Source organism: Thalassophryne amazonica, chromosome 17, assembly GCF_902500255.1.
Source record: "Thalassophryne amazonica chromosome 17, fThaAma1.1, whole genome shotgun sequence".
NCBI lineage: Eukaryota > Metazoa > Chordata > Actinopteri > Batrachoidiformes > Batrachoididae > Thalassophryne > Thalassophryne amazonica.
This window is the reverse complement of record NC_047119.1, coordinates 30,129,527-30,148,127: the sequence shown is the minus strand read 5'-3', so window position 1 is coordinate 30,148,127 and position 18,601 is coordinate 30,129,527. Positions and strand designations below refer to the sequence as shown.

The 18,601-nt window shown below is 39.5% G+C and overlaps 1 protein-coding gene across 1 annotated transcript in view; it reads left to right on the top strand.

Annotated features, from left to right (window-relative positions):
• Nucleotides 1–10,177, top strand: part of cabp7b (calcium binding protein 7b) — a 98,639-nt gene extending 88,462 nt beyond the window's left edge. Inside the window, exons 2-5 of the mRNA XM_034192826.1 lie at nt 5,386–5,529; nt 6,989–7,101; nt 9,383–9,530; nt 9,622–10,177. Coding sequence (XP_034048717.1) covers nt 5,386–5,529; nt 6,989–7,101; nt 9,383–9,530; nt 9,622–9,749 — 533 coding nt within the window. The 3' untranslated portion in view covers nt 9,750–10,177. The remainder of the gene's footprint in view (nt 1–5,385; nt 5,530–6,988; nt 7,102–9,382; nt 9,531–9,621) is intronic.
• Nucleotides 10,178–18,601: the final 8,424 nt, after the last annotated feature.

The following is an 18,601-nucleotide window of genomic DNA, read 5'->3' as shown; positions in this document are numbered from 1 at the left end:
TACTCTTCCTTTTTAGATATTTAGATATACCTTTATATACTGGCATAGTTCCACCTTAGAACTGGAATATAATATATAAGATATACCTTACTGAATTTTCATGAAAAAAAGCTTCAGCTCCTGTTAGTTTGATATGCAGCTGCTCTTTTTCACCACTTCAAACTGAATGCCGGTGTTGCCGACCGTAAGGTCCCCCCTAAAAATCGGTCTGCCCTGCCTTCACTGCACATGCGTCATCAGTCGCAGTTCACCGATTATCACCTGTTTCTGCTTCAAACTGCACTCCAGCCATCATCTATCTCAGCCACAGATATCTAAAGCATTTCTACAACAATCATTTCCACTTAAATTCAGCATTATTTCATCATAAAAGACAGAGGAAGTGATCAGAGCTAGAGGTGGGTGGATCGATCCTAATATCGATAATATCGATACCAACGCTGCTATTGATATTGAACAATCCTTGTGTAAAAAGATCGATACTGAAGCTTTTTTCTCTCCCGCACGCACTGACTGCTGCGCACGCAGATTCATCATAGTCTCCTCTCTGTCTGTAAGAGCAGCACTGTGCTGTGTCACACAACACGGAGCAGTGCACCCTTGTATTGTGGTTTGTTAGTCCTCTACCTCAGGAGATTTTGTTTTAAGTTCTGTTGAGTGATTTTTTTTTTTTTTTTTTTTAATGTTGATTGTGATAATAAAGTATTTTGTTGTCACGTACAATGTTTGGCAAGTTTTTATCCTAGGTCTTTTGGATCCTTTGGATCTATGAAGCTTAAATATGAAAAAGTATCGGTATCGATATCGGTGATACTGGGCCTGTATTTACTTGGTATCAGATCAATACCAAAATTCCCGGTATCGCCCACCTCTAATCAGAGCGCTACAGCTAAACGAGCTGCTATCTGATGCGTTCGCTGCACGTTGGACATTTCAAAGTGTCACGCAACTTTGCCTCATTTCTGCTTAAAATGGCCCAGTTTTTGCTTAAAACTGACTTTAGAATGATTTAAGAGGTTTTACCTTTATCATCTGATGGTTAATAATCCCATTAATCCATTTGATTGCTTTGGGTGAAGAGACTCCGTCTCAGAGGTGCTGCTGTGGTCCAAAATGATGCATGCGCAGATGCAAAAGGCGGACTGATTTTTAGGGGTGGACCGTTCGGTCTGTGACACTGGATTACAGGCTGGTGAACAGAGCCAAGTGTTTTTGAATTATTTGCCAAAAGATGCAGTTAATTGTAAACACAAAGCATTATGTCAAAAAACACTGTCCTGTGGCCTTGTCACTTCATGACTTTATCTAACCAGTGTTCATGTATTCACAATGGATACACTTTAATTTTTTTTTTGCACCTTCACTGTGTCCAAGCTGGACTTTGCACTGTGCACTTTTTTTTTCTACAAACTTTCATCCGCAGTCTCTGTCTGTCTCTGTCATTCTGAGATGTTTGACTGCAGTCTCTGTCATTCTCTGGGACAGCAAGGACACACTGCTGCAGTTGAAGCTGCCATGCTTCCAAATGCTGTCCAACACTGTGCTACACTGCCCTCCAAAAATACTGGAACACTTGGCATTTCATACATTTTAATTTGTTGATGCCATTTCGAATACAAAAAAAAAAGTTCCTAAAATTATCTTCCTTACACTCAAACTGAAAGCAAATCTCTACAACTTGATATAAATTAATTAAAAATATAAAAGCCAAGATGAAGGATTGCATAAGTAATCGAACACTTTGGTATAATGCCTGTAAATAATCAGATTTATTGCCAGTTTTCTTCAGACAAGTCAGGGGATGGATACATGCACATTTCCAAGTCATTGAATATGTCTTGGACTTTATCAATTACGAAGAAATACAAACAGTGTGGCACTCTATGGTAAATCTATGTAGAGTAGACAGTTCTCAAAAACTGAGTGACTGTGCAAGAAGAAGAGTGAGGAAAGCCACCAAGACACCCAGACAATCCAGAAGTTATGGCCTTCTGTGGCTGTGATTGGTCTAATTGTGCATAGTGCATGTTTTGCTTTTTGCACCTCCAGTTATACAGCTTCATGATGAAGTGGTACAGAGGAGGATTTTCTTTCAACAAAACATCAAATCTAGGTTTACATCTTAGATGTACCTTCTGGCAAAGTGTAACTAAACTTTCAGGTCTTCTTTTTAAGAAAATCCTCAGAAGATGCAGTGGGAAACGGGCGGCACAGGAAAATCAATCAACTCTAGTCCCAGCAGTGGAGTCTAAACAAGGCTGGATGATTTAACATCGAACCTACGCAATGTTACTTTAAGCATAACCTATGAGGCAGCACAATAAGCACATCAGTAATCACTGAATAGCTGCAAGCACTGGAGGTGCTGCAGAAGAGTGCCACAGTGCCAATGAATCCACCATTTTTACCCACTTTCAACAAGCAATCTATTGCTTTGCCATTATTATTATTGGATTTATTTTCAGTTTATAAAATAAAGTGATTTTAACATCAGTTTTCTGAAATACAACCCCTGGCAAAAATTATGGAATCACCGGCCTCGGAGGATGTTCATTCAGTTGTTTAATTTTGTAGAAAAAAAGCAGATCACAGACATGACACAAAACTAAAGTCATTTCAAATGGCAACTTTCTGGCTTTAAGAAACACTATAAGAAATCAAGAAAAAAAGATTGTGGCAGTCAGTAACTAATAGATTACAGTTTGTTCATGTAAATGGGGAATCTTCTTCACAGACTAAAGTTAATTATGGAGTTCCACAAGGTTCTGTGCTAGGACCAATTTTATTCACTTTATACATGCTTCCCTTGGGCAGTATTATTAGACGGTATTGCTTAAATTTTCATTGTTACGCAGATGATACCCAGCTTTATCTATCCATGAAGCCAGAGAATACGCACCAATTAGCTAAACTGCAGGATTGTCTTACAGACATAAAGACATGGATGACCTCTAATTTCCTGCTTTTAAACTCAGATAAAACTGAAGTTATTGTACTTGGCCCCACAAATCTTAGAAGCATGGTGTCTAACCAGATCGTTACTCTGGATGGCATTTCCCTGATCTCTAGTAATACTGTGAGAAATCTTGGAGTTATTTTTGATCAGGATATGTCATTCAAAGCGCATATTAAACAAATATGTAGGACTGCCTTTTTGCATTTACGCAATATCTCTAAAATCAGAAAGGTCTTGTCTCAGAGTGATGCTGAAAAACTTATTCATGCATTTATTTCCTCTAGGCTGGACTATTGTAATTCATTATTATCAGGTTGTCCTAAAAGTTCCCTAAAAAGCCTTCAGTTGGTTCAGAATGCTGCAGCTAGAGTACTGACGGGGACTAGCAGGAGAGAGCATATCTCACCCGTGTTGGCCTCCCTTCATTGGCTTCCTGTTAATGCTAGAATAGAATTTAAAATTCTTCTTCTTACTTATAAGGTTTTGAATAATCAGGTCCCATCTTATCTTAGGGACCTCGTAGTACCATATTACCCCATTAGAGCGCTTCGCTCTCAGACTGCGGGCTTACTTGTAGTTCCTAGGGTTTGTAAGAGTAGAATGGGAGGCAGAGCCTTCAGCTTTCAGGCTCCTCTCCTGTGGAACCAGCTCCCAATTCAGATCAGGGAGACAGATACCCTCTCTACTTTTAAGATTAGGCTTAAAACTTTCCTTTTCGCTAAGGCTTATAGTTAGGGCTGGATCGGGTGACCCTGGACCATCCCTTGGTTATGTTGCTTTAGACGTAGACTGTGTTTCATAATTATTGTATGGCCTTGCCTTGCAATGTGGAGCGCCTTGGGGCAACTGTTTGTTGTGATTTGGCGCTATACAAGAAAAAAGTTGATTGATTGATTGAGTAACGCTTACTTTTTTAGACCAAGCAGAGGAAAAAAATATGAAATCACTCAATTCTGAGGAAAAAATTATGGAATCACCCTGTAAATTTTCATCCCCCAAATTAACACCTGCATCAAATCAGATCTGCTCATTGACATTGACCCTATGCCATGACATTGACCCTATGTGTCTTTTTGCAAGGAATGTTTTTGCAGTTTTTGCTCTATGGCAAGATGCATTATCATCTTGAAAAATGATTTCATCATCCCCAAACATCCTTTCAATTGTCCAAAATATCAACATAAACTTGTGCATTTATTGATGATGTAATGACAGCCATCTCCCCAGTGCCTTTACCTGACATGCAGCCCCATATCATCAATGACTGTGGAAATTTACATGTTCTCTTCAGGCAGTCATCTTTATAAATCTCATTGGAAAGGCACCAAACAAAAGTTCCAGCATCATCACCTTGCCCAATGCAGATTCGAGATTCATCACTGAATATGACTTTCATCCAGTCATCCACAGTCCACAATTGCTTTTCCTTAGCCCATTGTAACCTTGTTTTTTTCTGTTTAGGTGTTAATGATGCCTTTCGTTTAGCTTTTCTGTATGTAAATCCCATTTCCTTTAGGCGGTTTCTTACAGTTCGGTCACAGACGTTGACTCCAGTTTCCTCCCATTCGTTCCTCATTTGTTTTGTTGTACATTTTTCGATTTTTGAGACATATTGCTTTAAGTTTTCTGTCTTGACGCTTTGATGTCTTCCTTGGTCTACCAGTATGTTTGCCTTTAACAACCTTCCCATGTTGTTTGTATTTGGTCCAGAGTTTAGACACAGCTGACTGTGAACAACCAACATCTTTTGCAACATTGCGTGATGATTTACTCTCTTTTAAGAGTTTGATAATCCTCTCCTTTGTTTCAATTGACATCTCTCGTGTTGGAGCCATGATTCATGTCAGTCCACTTGGTGCAACAGCTCTCCAAGGTGTGTTCACTCCTTTTTAGATGCAGACTAATGAGCAGATCTGATATGATGCAGGTGTTAGTTTTGGGGATGAAAATTTACAGGGTGATTCCATAATTCTTTCCTCAGAATTGAGTGATTCTATATTTTTTTTCCTCTGCTTGGTCTAAAAAAGTAACCGTTACTGACTGCCACAATCTTTTTTTCTTGATTTCTTATAGTGTTTCTTAAAGCCAGAAAGTTGCCATTTGAAATGACTTTAGTTTTGTGTCATGTCTGTGATCTGCTTTTTTTCTACAAAATTAAACAACTGAATGAACATCCTCCGAGGCCGGTGATTCCATAATTTTTGCCAGGGGTTGTAATTTGTTTTTTAGAATTGAGTTTATCTATTCTCAGATGTTTTGAAGGAGGCAAGCAGCTTATGGCATTGATGACATCATAAATAACAGCTTTGCTTTTGTGTCTGTCACGAGAAGAATTTGGCTAAGATTATTAAAATCTTCAGTGATAAATCAATATAAATATACATAGGTGTTTTAGACTCCTTTCTCTCCATTTTAACTGCTTTTTCCAGAGATCCGTGAGGCATTCAAAGTGTTTGACCGAGATGGGAATGGCTTCATCTCGAAGCAGGAGTTGGGGACGGCCATGCGTTCCCTCGGTTACATGCCAAATGAGGTAGAACTGGAAGTTATCGTCCAAAGACTCGACACGGATGGCAAGTTTTTCTCACTCTCTCAAATGCTCATGAATACACTGACTGTTATACAACCCCAAGTCAGAAAAAGTTGGGATGGTATGGAAAAGAAAAAAGTAATAATACACTGAACCAAAGATATTTCATGTTTGTGCAGACATCTTCACTTCAATTGTTAATATACATCCATTCCTGTATTTTAAAGCCTACAAAACATTCCTAACACAAGTTGAGATGCGGACAGTTTAAGGCTAGTAATGAGGTAAAATAATAATAATAAAAAATAATAATGATCATGATGTTTCAAAAAGATGATGTTCACTGGTGATTATAATCATGATTTGGTACAAAAGCAGTACCCACGAAAAGCTGAGTCTTTAAGGAGGAAAAAAGGGCAGATGATCTCCATTTCTGGGTGAAAAAATTATTGAAATGTTTAAAAACCATGTTCCTCAAAGAAAGACTGGAAGGGTTTTTGCATATTTCTCCCTCTACAGTGCATAATATCATTAAACAATTCAAGGAATCTGGACAAATTCCGGTGCATAAAGGCCAATGGTGCAAGCCCAAGCTGATCACCCATGATGTTGATCCCTCAGACAGCAATGAATCAAAAACTTTCATCAATAACTGACATAACCGCATAAGCAAGGGACTACACTGAGAAACTTTTGTCAAGCACTACAGTAAGTGGTTACATTCACAAAAGGACGATCAAGACTGTTATCAGCAACAAGTCCAAAAGCCAGGGTCTGTTATGGTATGGGGTTGTGCCAGTGCTTGTAGCAAAGTTAATTTACACCTCTGTAATGGCTGTGTTAATGCAGAAAAGTACATTAATATTGTAATGATTTTTTTTTTCAGCCATGTTCATGCAATTTTCAATAAGACAATGCAAAACCACATTCTACACACATTACAAAGGCATGGCGGCTGAGGAAGACGGTATGGATACTGGACTGGAGTACTTACAGTCCTCAGCTGTCCTAAATATCAAATGTGTGCAGAATTTTGAAATGAAAAATGCAACAACAACCCCATAGTGTTGCACATCTTAATATGTGTCTACAGGACGAATGTGGGAAAAAAATCATAACACCTGAAACTTCATCACTTGTGTCCTCAATGAAAAATGTCTTCTGTTGTGAGAAGGAATGGTAACATTACAAAATGGTAAATGTTTTAGGGTCCCAACTTTTTTTTATTTTGGAATGCATTGTAAGCCTTATGAATGGATGTATACTAACAAATAAAACAAAGTTGGCCACAAAAAAGATGAAATATCTTGGGTTCATGCTGTGAATGAAATATAACTCAATGTAAATGTAAGGATGGATGTTTTTTTTTTTTTAAGTTTGTTTTGGGTTTTTTATAGCTTGTTTGTTTTCTGTTTTACATTTTCCATATCATTTGAACTTTTTCTGAATTGAGGTTGTAAAACACTGTAAGGTAAAATGTCTATTTGTGTCCATTTCATCAGGTGATGGTCAGGTGGGCTTTGATGAATTTGTCACATTGCTCGGACCGAAGCTGTCTGCTGCTGGAATGCCTGATAAGTTCCACGGAGCAGATTTTGATTCAGTGTTTTGGAAGGTAGATGTTCACATTGGACGTGATCAGTTAATTTTTGTTCCTTTACAATTTTCTTTATGGAGCTGTTTTATTTTGTCCATACAAACATTACAAAGCATACTAACTCCTCATTTAATAGTCTTGGGTTAAGGGTGCTTTGAATGTTTTATGTATAGAAAATCTTTTTCTGTTAGTGCAAACATCTCTTCATTGGCTTCCTGTTAATTCTAGAATAGAATTTAAAATTCTTCTTCTTACTTATAAGATTTTGAATAATCAGGTCCCATCTTATCTTAGGGACCTCATAGTACCATATCACCCCAGTAGAGCGCTTCGCTCTCAGACTGCAGGCTTACTTGTAGTTCCTAGGGTTTGTAAGAGTAGAATGGGAGGCAGAGCCTTCAGCTTTCAGGCTCCTCTCCTGTGGAACCAGCTCCCAATTCGGATCAGGGAGACAGACACCTTCTCTACTTTTAAGATTAGGCTTAAAACTTTCCTTTTTGCTAAAGCTTATAGTTAGGGCTGGATCAGGTGACCCTGAACCATCCCTTAGTTATGCTGCTATAGACTTAGACTGCTGGGGGGTTCCCGTGATGCACTGAGTGTTTCTTTCTCTTTTTGCTCTGTATGCACCACTCTGCATTTAATCATTAGTGATTGATCTCTGCTCCCCTCCACAGCATGTCTTTTTCCTGGTTCTCTCCCTCAGCCCCAACCAGTCCCAGCAGAAGACTACCCCTCCCTGAGCCTGGTTCTGCTGGAGGTTTCTTCCTGTTAAAAGGGAGTTTTTCCTTTCCACTGTCGCCAAGTGCTTGCTCACAGGGGGTCGTTTTGACCGTTGGGGTTTTTACGTAATTATTGTAGGGCCTTGCCTTACAATATAAAGCGCCTTGGGGCAACTGTTTGTTGTGATTTGGCGCTATATAAATAAAATTGATTGATTGATTGATTGAACATTGATTTTTGGTGCACTAATTTAGATCACACCCCTTTCATTGTTGATTAGTTTAAAAAAAACATTAGAAGGAATCGACACACTCCAAAATGTGCAAGAACAGACCATCTCTTGTGCGTGCTGCTCGTTTTGGGATCTACTGCCCTCAGTACTTTGGTGGAACAGATCTTATCACAGAGATGTGTTGCCACAAGATCTATGCACTAAATTACCATACTGATGATGACACTTCACTCACTCACTCATCTTCAGCCGTTTATCCAGGATCAGGTTGTGGGGGCAACTGCTCTAGCAGGGGACGCCAGGCTTCCCATTCCTGGGCCACATTGACCACCTCTGACTGGGGGATCCCGAGGCGTTCCCAGGCCAGTGTGGAAATAAAATCTCTCCACCTAGTCCTGGGTCTTCCCTGGGGTCTCCTCCCAGATGGACGTGCCTGGAACACCTCCCTAGGGAGGCACCCAGGGTGCATCCTTACCAGATGCCCGAACAACCTCAGCTGGCTCCTTTCAACGTGAAGGAGCAGCGGCTCTACTCCGAGCTCCCCACAGATGACCGAGCTTCTCACCCTATCTCTAAGGGTCTCTAATGATCACACTTGATCTATTTAAATGGCTAGTGAGACCAAATACAGCAAAACCTGTTCCCATTTCCCCTTAGTCCTCTTGCAATTGGTGCATAGAGCTAAATAGGTTAACCAGTGAGTTCCATTTTGGTCTATTATGTGCCAGAAGCTGAGTTTGGTCCAGCATGATTTTACCTGTCCTGAGGTCCTGGGCTGTGATTCCTAGCCTAATGAGGTTCAAAGTCCAGGATGGCTCAGGTTAGATGTTTAGGACAGAGGCACATAATGTGTTTGTACCATCAGAGTATCATATGACTTCATGGCAGGAGGCGAGTGGCTGTTGGGGCCATGCTATGAGCTCCTCAATGTTTGTGCAGTGGAACCACTTGATGCGATCCAGTGGGTTCCCCAAACAGAGTGGCCCCTTACACTTACACTGTGAGTTGGGTGGGACTGCAAAACCCAAGTGAATCTGGGACATGTCCAACTTCACTTTGCTACTTACACAATGTGTAATCTGAGCATAAAGTAAAGTGCAGGGTATTTTGTCACTTAATTAGACACAGATGTGTGACCCTAAATCATTCCACTATTTTGATCCAAATCAGATGAAATGTCTGTTACTATATTTTTTGCACACATGGAGGTGCACACAGGACTGAAAACAATACCCTGAGCATGCTAACCCTGCACGCGAGTGTAACTGTTTCCTTTTACGTTGTTGAAACTTTAGCTCTTTCCATCTCTAATGTGACTTTTACTTGCATTTTCTCTTATCTCAGTGTGATATGCAAAAACTAACGGTGGATGAGCTTAAGAGACTGCTTTACGACACGTTCGGTGACCACCTCACTATGAAGGACATCGAGAACATCATCATGACTGAGGAGAAGCACCTGAACAGTCCAGAGTCCCACGTTGACATCGACAGTATGTTTCACAAAGATATCAAGGTACTGTTTTTCACGTGCCAGAGAGCTCACATCTGCTAACACGTTTGTTTCTCTGAATCTGTCTGCAGCGAGTCCAACACAACAGGAGAAACACACGTGTGTGCGGAAAAGCCTGATCTGTGCCTTCGCCATAGCATTTATCATCAGCGTTATGCTCATCGCGGCCAATCAAATGCTGCGCAGAGGAATGAAGTAAACTCAAGTTTTGTTTGCAGGTCAATGCAAAGGGATATAAGGAAGGGCTCTGCAAAAGCAAAGCTAAACCAAAATATGTCCTGTTTTGGGGGGCATTGTTCACCTTTTTTTTTTTTTTTTTACATTTGAGCTTAAAATCAAGTTTACTCTCACTGCACATGTTACACTTTCTGTATATAAGGAACAAAAATGATGTCAGGAAGGAATCAGCAGCATGATGTCATTGGTTCTAAATACTGGTGCACAAAGATCTTAGTAAGAAGTCATATTCTGGATGGTTTCCAACTTGGAGACGATCGGAGATGCATGTGCAACTTGGGATAGAAAAAACTCTGTCCATCACTTTGGTAGCTTATATATAGACATTTTTAACATTCAAACATTATATGCAACTCGAAGGAAAATAGTATTTTCCAATTTTTTTTTAAATGACATCACTGTGAATGCATGGACTATAGCAAGAATCAGCAGCTTGTTGCAGAAATAATAACCAGGAGCAACGACATCACACACCTGAGATACACAAAGCTCTAAATCTACTGTTAGCGGGACAGATATGTAACAATTGTGTGGTTAATGGTAAAATCCACCAAATTTTACTCAGACATTGATACATGTATGTTGTTGTTGGACTTACAGCTGCTCCTCTTCTTCTGAGGTCATCACAGCCAATCCAGCCAGCCCAGTCTCACGTTTTTTTTCGTGCCCCCGTAACAAAAAGGGCCCGATTTTTGTGACACATTCTTTATTTTGCTATTTAGAATCCTCCCCTTCTCCTAACTCTAACCATAACCATAACGTGTCTACACTCCCCTAACCCTAACTATAACCCCCCCAGACCCCCCACCCCGTCACTCCACATTTCCTGCCCCATGACAAAAAGCGGCCCATTTTTGTGCCCCCATCACAAACCCATAGATTAACATACTTTTTATAATGCCGCCATAAACTGCCGTGAGACTGGGTTGATCCAGCACAGCTCTGCATTGGGATTCAGCACAAGTTTTACACCGGATGTCATTCCAGAAGCAACTCCAGTTTTACATGGAGAAACGCACACAGCCCCTGGACCAAACATGGGGAAATGCATTAAATAAGTTATTTGGCTATAGTCAGCTGAATTTGTTGTCCTTTTGGGGGACTCTGTGGTGCCCCACAGGGATTCAGTCAGAACATCCAACCTACCATGGCCAGATAGTCACCAAGGAATGTGTGTACAAATATTCATTGAATAGTTTGAGAAAAAAAAAACAGCAGACATGATTTATTTATCTATTATTATCACTTACTGAGGCGTTGCTGGGCCGGTAGCATAGATTTACATTTACGCTACCTGTCTATACCTGCCCGCAGTAACGGGCGGGTATCCCAATATGCGCCCGCTGTGCATAAAGTGATGACGTCATATCATGCGTAACCCAAGAACTGTCCACAGACGATAACATGAAAAGGCGAGAAGTGTGTGTTGGCCCCAGTATGGATATTCTGGATGATTTTATCATGGATAGTCCGACAATGAACAGCAGCCAAAGCAGCCAGCTTGATGACGACGGCCTCACAAATTTGGAGAGCAGCGCAGTACCAGCCAACACGATAAAAGTTAAAGTGAGCCAACTTTTTATGTATGCGTTTGCTGGGTGTCGTGCGTTTTGAAATTAAATATTGTTAATGTGATTCCACATGTTGTGTATCTTAGTAAGTGATAATAATGCAAATAACATGCAGTTTTCGTGCGGTGTGCATTTTCAGAGTCCCTCCATCCATGCCCAGTCGCCCAAAATGACCGATATTCACCAAAGTTAGACGAGGGCGAATATCAGTCATTTTGGGCGACTGGGCATGGACGTCGGGCCTCTGAAAATGCATACCGCCCTCCAAAAGCATGTTATTGTATTATTACCCTTCTGTGGGTCTTTAGGAATCAAGGTCAATGAAAATCTTTGCGTGAATTGGCACAGATTCTAGGAAACTACATGCAGAATTCTACAAAAAGGACATTTACAAAATGACATTTTTCTTGCCAGTAGACAGGCTCCAGTAGAACGTTACTGAACAAATTTTCTGCAACAAATTGAACAGTGTGGAAAAAAGTCTTGTTTGTTTGTTGCCCTCCTTGGGGTGTAGAGCAGGTAGCTAAGTGGGTAAGGAGCTGGTCTGCCAATATGTAGATCTGGATTTGCATCCTGCTCATTATACCGGTCTGTGTCCTTGGACAAGACACTATTGTCTCAGTCCACCCAGCTGTAACTTTGACTTGTGTGTATACATATATAAAACAATATCTGCAAAATGTGGTGCTTTTACCATAAAATGCACAATCGTAGTGATATTTTGTACATGTCTTCCCCACTATATTTCCTGTTGCAACCCAGATCATGAAAGCTTTATTAAGAGCGCAGAGGCTGACACAGGAGCGCAACATGATTTCTGTCCAGAATATTTATTCCATTACCACTGTGGAGCCTGAATATATTCACAGCAATCACACATTAGTCAGTAAAACCGATCAACTTGCCTCATTAGTCATAAAACTGGGCTTAAATACAGAGAAACAAGTCTACAGCCGTCCACGCCAGTTTCTGTGCAAAACCATCCATCAAGCAAGATAAGGATTTGTAGATATTTCTGTTCTCTGTGTTGGATGGCATGTTTTACAGCTTTACAAACAACACATTTCCCATCTGTCAGATTTACTTTTTGGTGTATTATCACACAAACAACTCATTGTGTTCATAAAGTTTCACATTCAGTTTTATAGCCTGCGCTTGGTTTTGCTTAGAAACCAGTTTATAGGTTTCAGTGTTTCAGTGGGCAGCCTGTTGTATAGAAATACGTAGCTTTTCTCTTTTTGTATCATCAAAATAGGTTGTATGAGTATGTTGCAGCAGATATGGGTGCGTGCAGCCAACAATTATATAGTGTTACAGCAGTGCAAAAAAAGAAAAAAAGTCATTTTAAAAACAAATGAAGAACCAGAAAAAAAAAATGCAGCCCATTCAACAGTCTAATTTCCATGCAGTGCACAGCTTCGCGAACGATGCTGTGATATTCACTGAATGAATGGGTGCCCTGATTGCAGAACTTGAAAAGCTGACTGAGGAATTGTTTGGTGGGTTTGTTATTGTCCTGGCTCAAGACTAAGATCCAGGCTTTCGATAGCTTCCTGGACTCAGCCGTCAGAAACGTATCTATAGGTGGTGAAAGTGTCCAACTTTGAGACGTTCACTTATCTTGGGAGTGACCATCAATTTTCTGAGTCCTTGGCCTTTGATATAAGGACATGCCTGGGAAGAGCTTATGGAGTCATGAGGTTGCTGGACAAACATCTTTGGCGATCGCAGGAGAATGTACAGCCAAGTCTTTAGGGTCCTGGTGCTACCTGTCTTGCTGTATGGTTGTAAGTTTTGGATGCTCACCAGTGACCGAAGGCAACGACTGGATGTCTTTGGTCCTATGTCTCTTCAGCACATTCTCACTTAACTCATCACATTTTCTTGTTTGGTCAATACCACTTACTGTCAACATGCGATGCACTGGCTACCTCCTTCGTGTCATTTAATGATGTGCAGGGTCGCAGGTTAACATTCTTCTTCGTCTTCTTTTGGCTGCTCCCGTTAGGGGTCGCCACAGCAGATCAATCGTTTCCATCTCACTCTGTCCTCTGTATCTTCCTCTGTCACAACAACCACGGCGCATGTCCTCCTTCAGCACATCCATAAACCTCCTCTTTGGCCTTCCTTTTCTCCTCCTGCCTGGTGGCTCCATCCTCTGCATCCTTCTCCCTATATACCGTGGTTCCCTTCTCTGCACATGTCCAAACTATCACCATCTTGCCTCTCTGACTTTGTCTCCAACCTGTCCCACCTGAGCTGTCCCTCTGTTATGTTCATTCCTAATCCTGTCCATTCTTGTCACTTCCAAAGCTCTGCCACCTCCAGCTCTGCCTCATGTCTTTTTGATAGTGCCACCGTCTCTTAAGCTGTACAACATAGCTGGCCTCATTACTGTCTTGTAAACTTTCCCCTTCACTCTTGCTGATATTCTTCGGTCACAAATCACTATTGCCACCTTTCTCCACCCTGCCTGCACTCTCTTCTTCACCTCTCCATAACTTTGGACAGTTGACCCCAAGTATTTAAACTCATCTACTTTCACCACTTTTACTCCTTGTAACCGCACTATTCCACTGGGCTCCCTCTCATTTACACATGTACTCAGTCTTGCGCCGACTGACTTTCATTCGCCTTCTCTCCAGAGCATATCTCCACCTCTACAAAACCACCTCCTTGACTCCTGTGTCATCCCTCAACACAGCAGAGAATATTTATCTTATGTTTGGATTACAGTTAGGATTAGGGTTACCCTGTATGTCCCTAAATGAGGTAAAAGGAGCACACAACTCTTCACATATTGATGCTTGGTCACAACAAGAACTCTGCATGAATATGTGATGAATTGGGCTCTTCTTGAGCATTGCTGGAAATACCTTGTGTCAAATGAGCAGTTACTTAGGGAGACTCATGATTACCTGCAATGTGATGGAACATCGGCTATAGAATTTTGGCAATGTGTATGATCCAGCACATAGGTGCCTCAGTGTTGAGAAACCTGAAGAAGATGAAGGGAACCTCAATGTTTCACCTGGCTGAGGCAGACAGATGGTTACTTGGGGCTGTTTGAGTGGTTGCCATCCAGGACCCAAGGCGGTTGTGGATGTGCTAACATGTGGCACCAGCACACATTCCTCAGACCTGTTGCACACATGCAGAGCAGATGGACTACCAATAAGTAGATCTGTGTTCGATTCCCAGTGTGTGCGTGTCAGGCCTCCGGTCTGTGTACTTGGTCAAGACACTTAATCTGCAACATTGTGAACCCCCTAGCTGTAAATGAGTACCAGCCTTGGCTGGGGAAGTAACTTTGTTGGACTGGCTCCCGTCCAAAGGGAGTCATAGACGCTCATCAACTTAACACCACAGTCTCCGGGGATAATCACCAGCTCGATGAGACTCAGGACCACCAAACCTCTGCTGGCACATATAACTAAACTGGCATCAATGAGGTCTCTCACACCCACACACACACACACACACTCAAATTTTAAACATGGAAATACTGAGACAAACATTAAAAAGCGATCAAAAACTGTGCAAAACCACCCAATTTGAACATTTCTTAGATGCAGTAAGTCCAAATCACCTCAGAATCTTCAGGAAACTAAAGCATTACTTTCTGAAACCAAAGTGTTTCTTACTAAGTCTTCAAGGCACTACAAATCTAGAGCCCAGTATTAGAAACAAAAGGTCATTTTATCCTCAGCATCTTTCTAAAAAGTCATAATAAAAACTTAATTTTTAATAAAGCATTAGTATCTGTAATAAATCATTATAAAATCCTTTTGTGGCTTAAGACATTTTAATTTTAATTAAATTATGTGACTGATGACAATTCTATTTATTTTTATTTTTAAATGGCACTTTTCTGCTCTGTATCTTATCATATTCCTGAAAATTTCCCAGCTCATTTTCCATGACTAAAAGGAAATTACTGTATCTGATATTTATGAGAAAAGTCACATTAAGGTGGCCTGGGGAAAAAAAAAAGTTGTGTAGCAGTGTTGAAAGATGAAGCAGAGAGGAAAGAATGACGAGCAGATGCAGTTCTCAGCCTCGATCACATGCTGTCAGCTGATCTGCAGGAAAACCCCTCTGTCCATTTTTAAAGATGTCACACCGATCAGCTGTGCATTATTTTATTTTGTAAAGCAAAACAGACGTTTTCTTGTCTGAAATGCAAATGCCTGAAGATATGAGAAGTGCAGTGGACAAACAGATGATGCAAATTTGCTGGAAAAGCTCTCGGGGCAGTGTTTGCATGTGGATTTATGCAAAGAAATAAATACCTAACACACAGCTCAAATAAATATCAAACATCTGTGCATTAAATTTGCAACCTCCCTGAGATTTCTGCACAGTGTTGCTGCATATTCCAAATATGTGCACACTGAACAAACACCAACAAGTCAGAACACAGTGAAACTGAACTGGAGGATGCAGCCAAGTTCAACAGGTTTAACTATTTTTACCCAATGAGAACGACAGCGTGAATAAAGAAAAAAACATGCATGCGTTCCATATTATGTTTTGGTGTATGTATTCCAATAATTATGCAATTTGTACAGTGATCATTGCAAAAAATAACTGTCATTTTCTGTAAATGTCACGTTTTTTGTGGCTGTTCAGACAGTAAATCAAGATCTATAATTCTCATATGCTGTGAACAATAATTTGACATATCATTAAAATAAAATGTTTTCTGGCTTGTGTAGTCCAGGTGAGAATTATTGGCATTCTATAACTTTTAAAGAAAGATTTTTAAATATGTTCAGAAATAACAAATGAACTCATTTTGTACAATCAGTGAATAGCAGCCACGCCAAAATAAAATGTTTTCAGATAATAATACAGATAGAAAATGTATGAATGACAGTTATTGTCACACTTTATTGCATTTAGAGTACATTATTACTTTTACAGCCAGTTTGTTTATTTATTTATTGACAAGTCAAGGAATGAATATGCAAACATTTCCAAGTCACTGTCACTGAATATCTGTTAGGAAATACAAACAACATGGTACTCTATGTTAAATCTGTCTGGTGTTGTGAGTTCTGACAACCTGACTGAGCAAGAACAAGACCATTGAGGGAAGCCACCAAGACAACCCTGAAGGAGTTATAAGCTTCTGTGTGTAAAAAGACGGCATAGTGCAACTTTTGTCAATTTCATCCCCACTCAGAATATCATGACTGAATGGAAAGATGCTAAAGATCGAAACTAGGTTTGGGTCTCCCATATGCCATACTGTAAAAGGTAAAAGCTATACAATATACGGTGACTTAAATCACTCATAGAAGCCTACAGTGAAAAAAGAAAGGAAATATGACTTAAATATGTCCCAACAGGACATATTCAGATTATGTACAACAGATGTCCATATTTAAATCATCTAAATTCAACAATATGTTTTTTTTTCAGTGTATGACTCTTCAGTTACTATGGGTGTCTTGGTGGCTTCCCTCACTCATCTCCTCCTTGCACAATCACTCAGTTGAGAAGTGCTTACTCCAGACAGCTTCCCCATACACAGTACCAATGTATTTCTTAATGACTGATGTAAATGAAATCCAAGACATATTCAGTTACTTAGAGATGTTTATGTATCCCTACCCTGACTTGTCTAAAGAAAACTAGCTGTAAAAGTGATTTACTGAAAATTCATTAAACTGTGCCAATAACTGTCGTGTAAATTTTATATCTATATTTTTACTTCACTATATGAAAGCATTTTATTTTGCTCTTCAGTAACTTTGGACATACTCTAAACTGCTTTAGTTGCATTTATTTCTGAACATTTTAAATTCTGTCTGTACAATTTCAAAGCGCTAATAATGCTAAACAGGATAGTACATGAGCCACAAAACAACGTATTGTTTAAAGGACCTCATTGTTATATTTTTTATACAACGCATTAACTAAATGATTTTATTATGAATGTAAGCTTATTTTGTATTTCAAAAAAAAATATATATATATATATAAAAAGTCAGATTTCTGATATATAATTTCCAGATCAACTGGAAATCCAGATATAATTATTTATGTGTACAAATGCATTGCACTTGCATTTTTTTGTGGAAAATAATTTTTCTTTATAAAATGTGACAAATGTATGAATTTCAACAAAGTCTATGTATATTTTCTTGCTCTTTTTATCTTAAAATGTAAGTCAAAAGTATAATAAAAAAATAATAAAAATCCTTCTGACAATAAAAACAGTACTTTATCTCATGCATAGCAGTGTTTGTGTGAACTGTGACCTCTTCATGTCAACATATCATGTACAATATTTTATGTGACTGTAAATCATATTGTATCAAATATTGTATTTTGACATTTAAGCAAATACTGTGTCCTCTGTATATTAGCTGGGCAGATTTATGGTCACTTTGTCTGCAGACCGTCTTGCTAGAATCTTGAATTGGACTGTACGTCATCTGTTTTGTGCCTTTTATCATTTGGATTTTTCAAGGTCAAAAACTGACAGACTTAAGAAATGGACAATCTGTTTTACAAATTTGTCAGTTTTGACAAATGTAACAGATTTTAAAAAAACATTTTGGAACTTAAAATGACTGTAATTTCAGTATTTCAGTAATGTAGATGTATTTAAGCACTTTCTGTACTGTCTTCTCACCTTCCAGTCAATGCATCATGCATGGAAACAAATTCAGTGCCAACACCTGCATTTTTGGGGGGTATTATTTATTTATTTTACATGTAGTGGTTATGTCATCATGTATACACCAATGTAAACAGTGTCTAGATGCATGTAGTCCAATAAAACAAGGTCATTAAAAAAATTGAGCTTTTTTGTTTATCTTATTAAACAACTTAAAAACTGGGCAGAGTCACAACTCCAAATAAGGTCAAATCCTGTGGGGGCCAAGGCAACAAAATAGTCTACACGGAGAATAGAGCTACAACAATTAATCCACTATTAAATTAGTGGCAGCAATTACAGCCTCAAGTCTTCTTGTATATGATGCCACAAGCTTGGTGCACCTAAGGCCCTTCTCCAAATCATGTCCAATCAACTGAATTTACCCCAGGTGGTCTACAATTAAGCTGTAGAGACATCTCAAAAGTTCATCAGTGGAAACAGGATACACCTGAGCTCAATTTGGAGCTTCATGGCAAAGGCTGTGAATACTTATGTACAGGTGAATTCTTAGTTTTTTGTTTTTAATTTGCAAAAATCTTAAAAAAAAAAAAAAAAAAAATCACACTTATT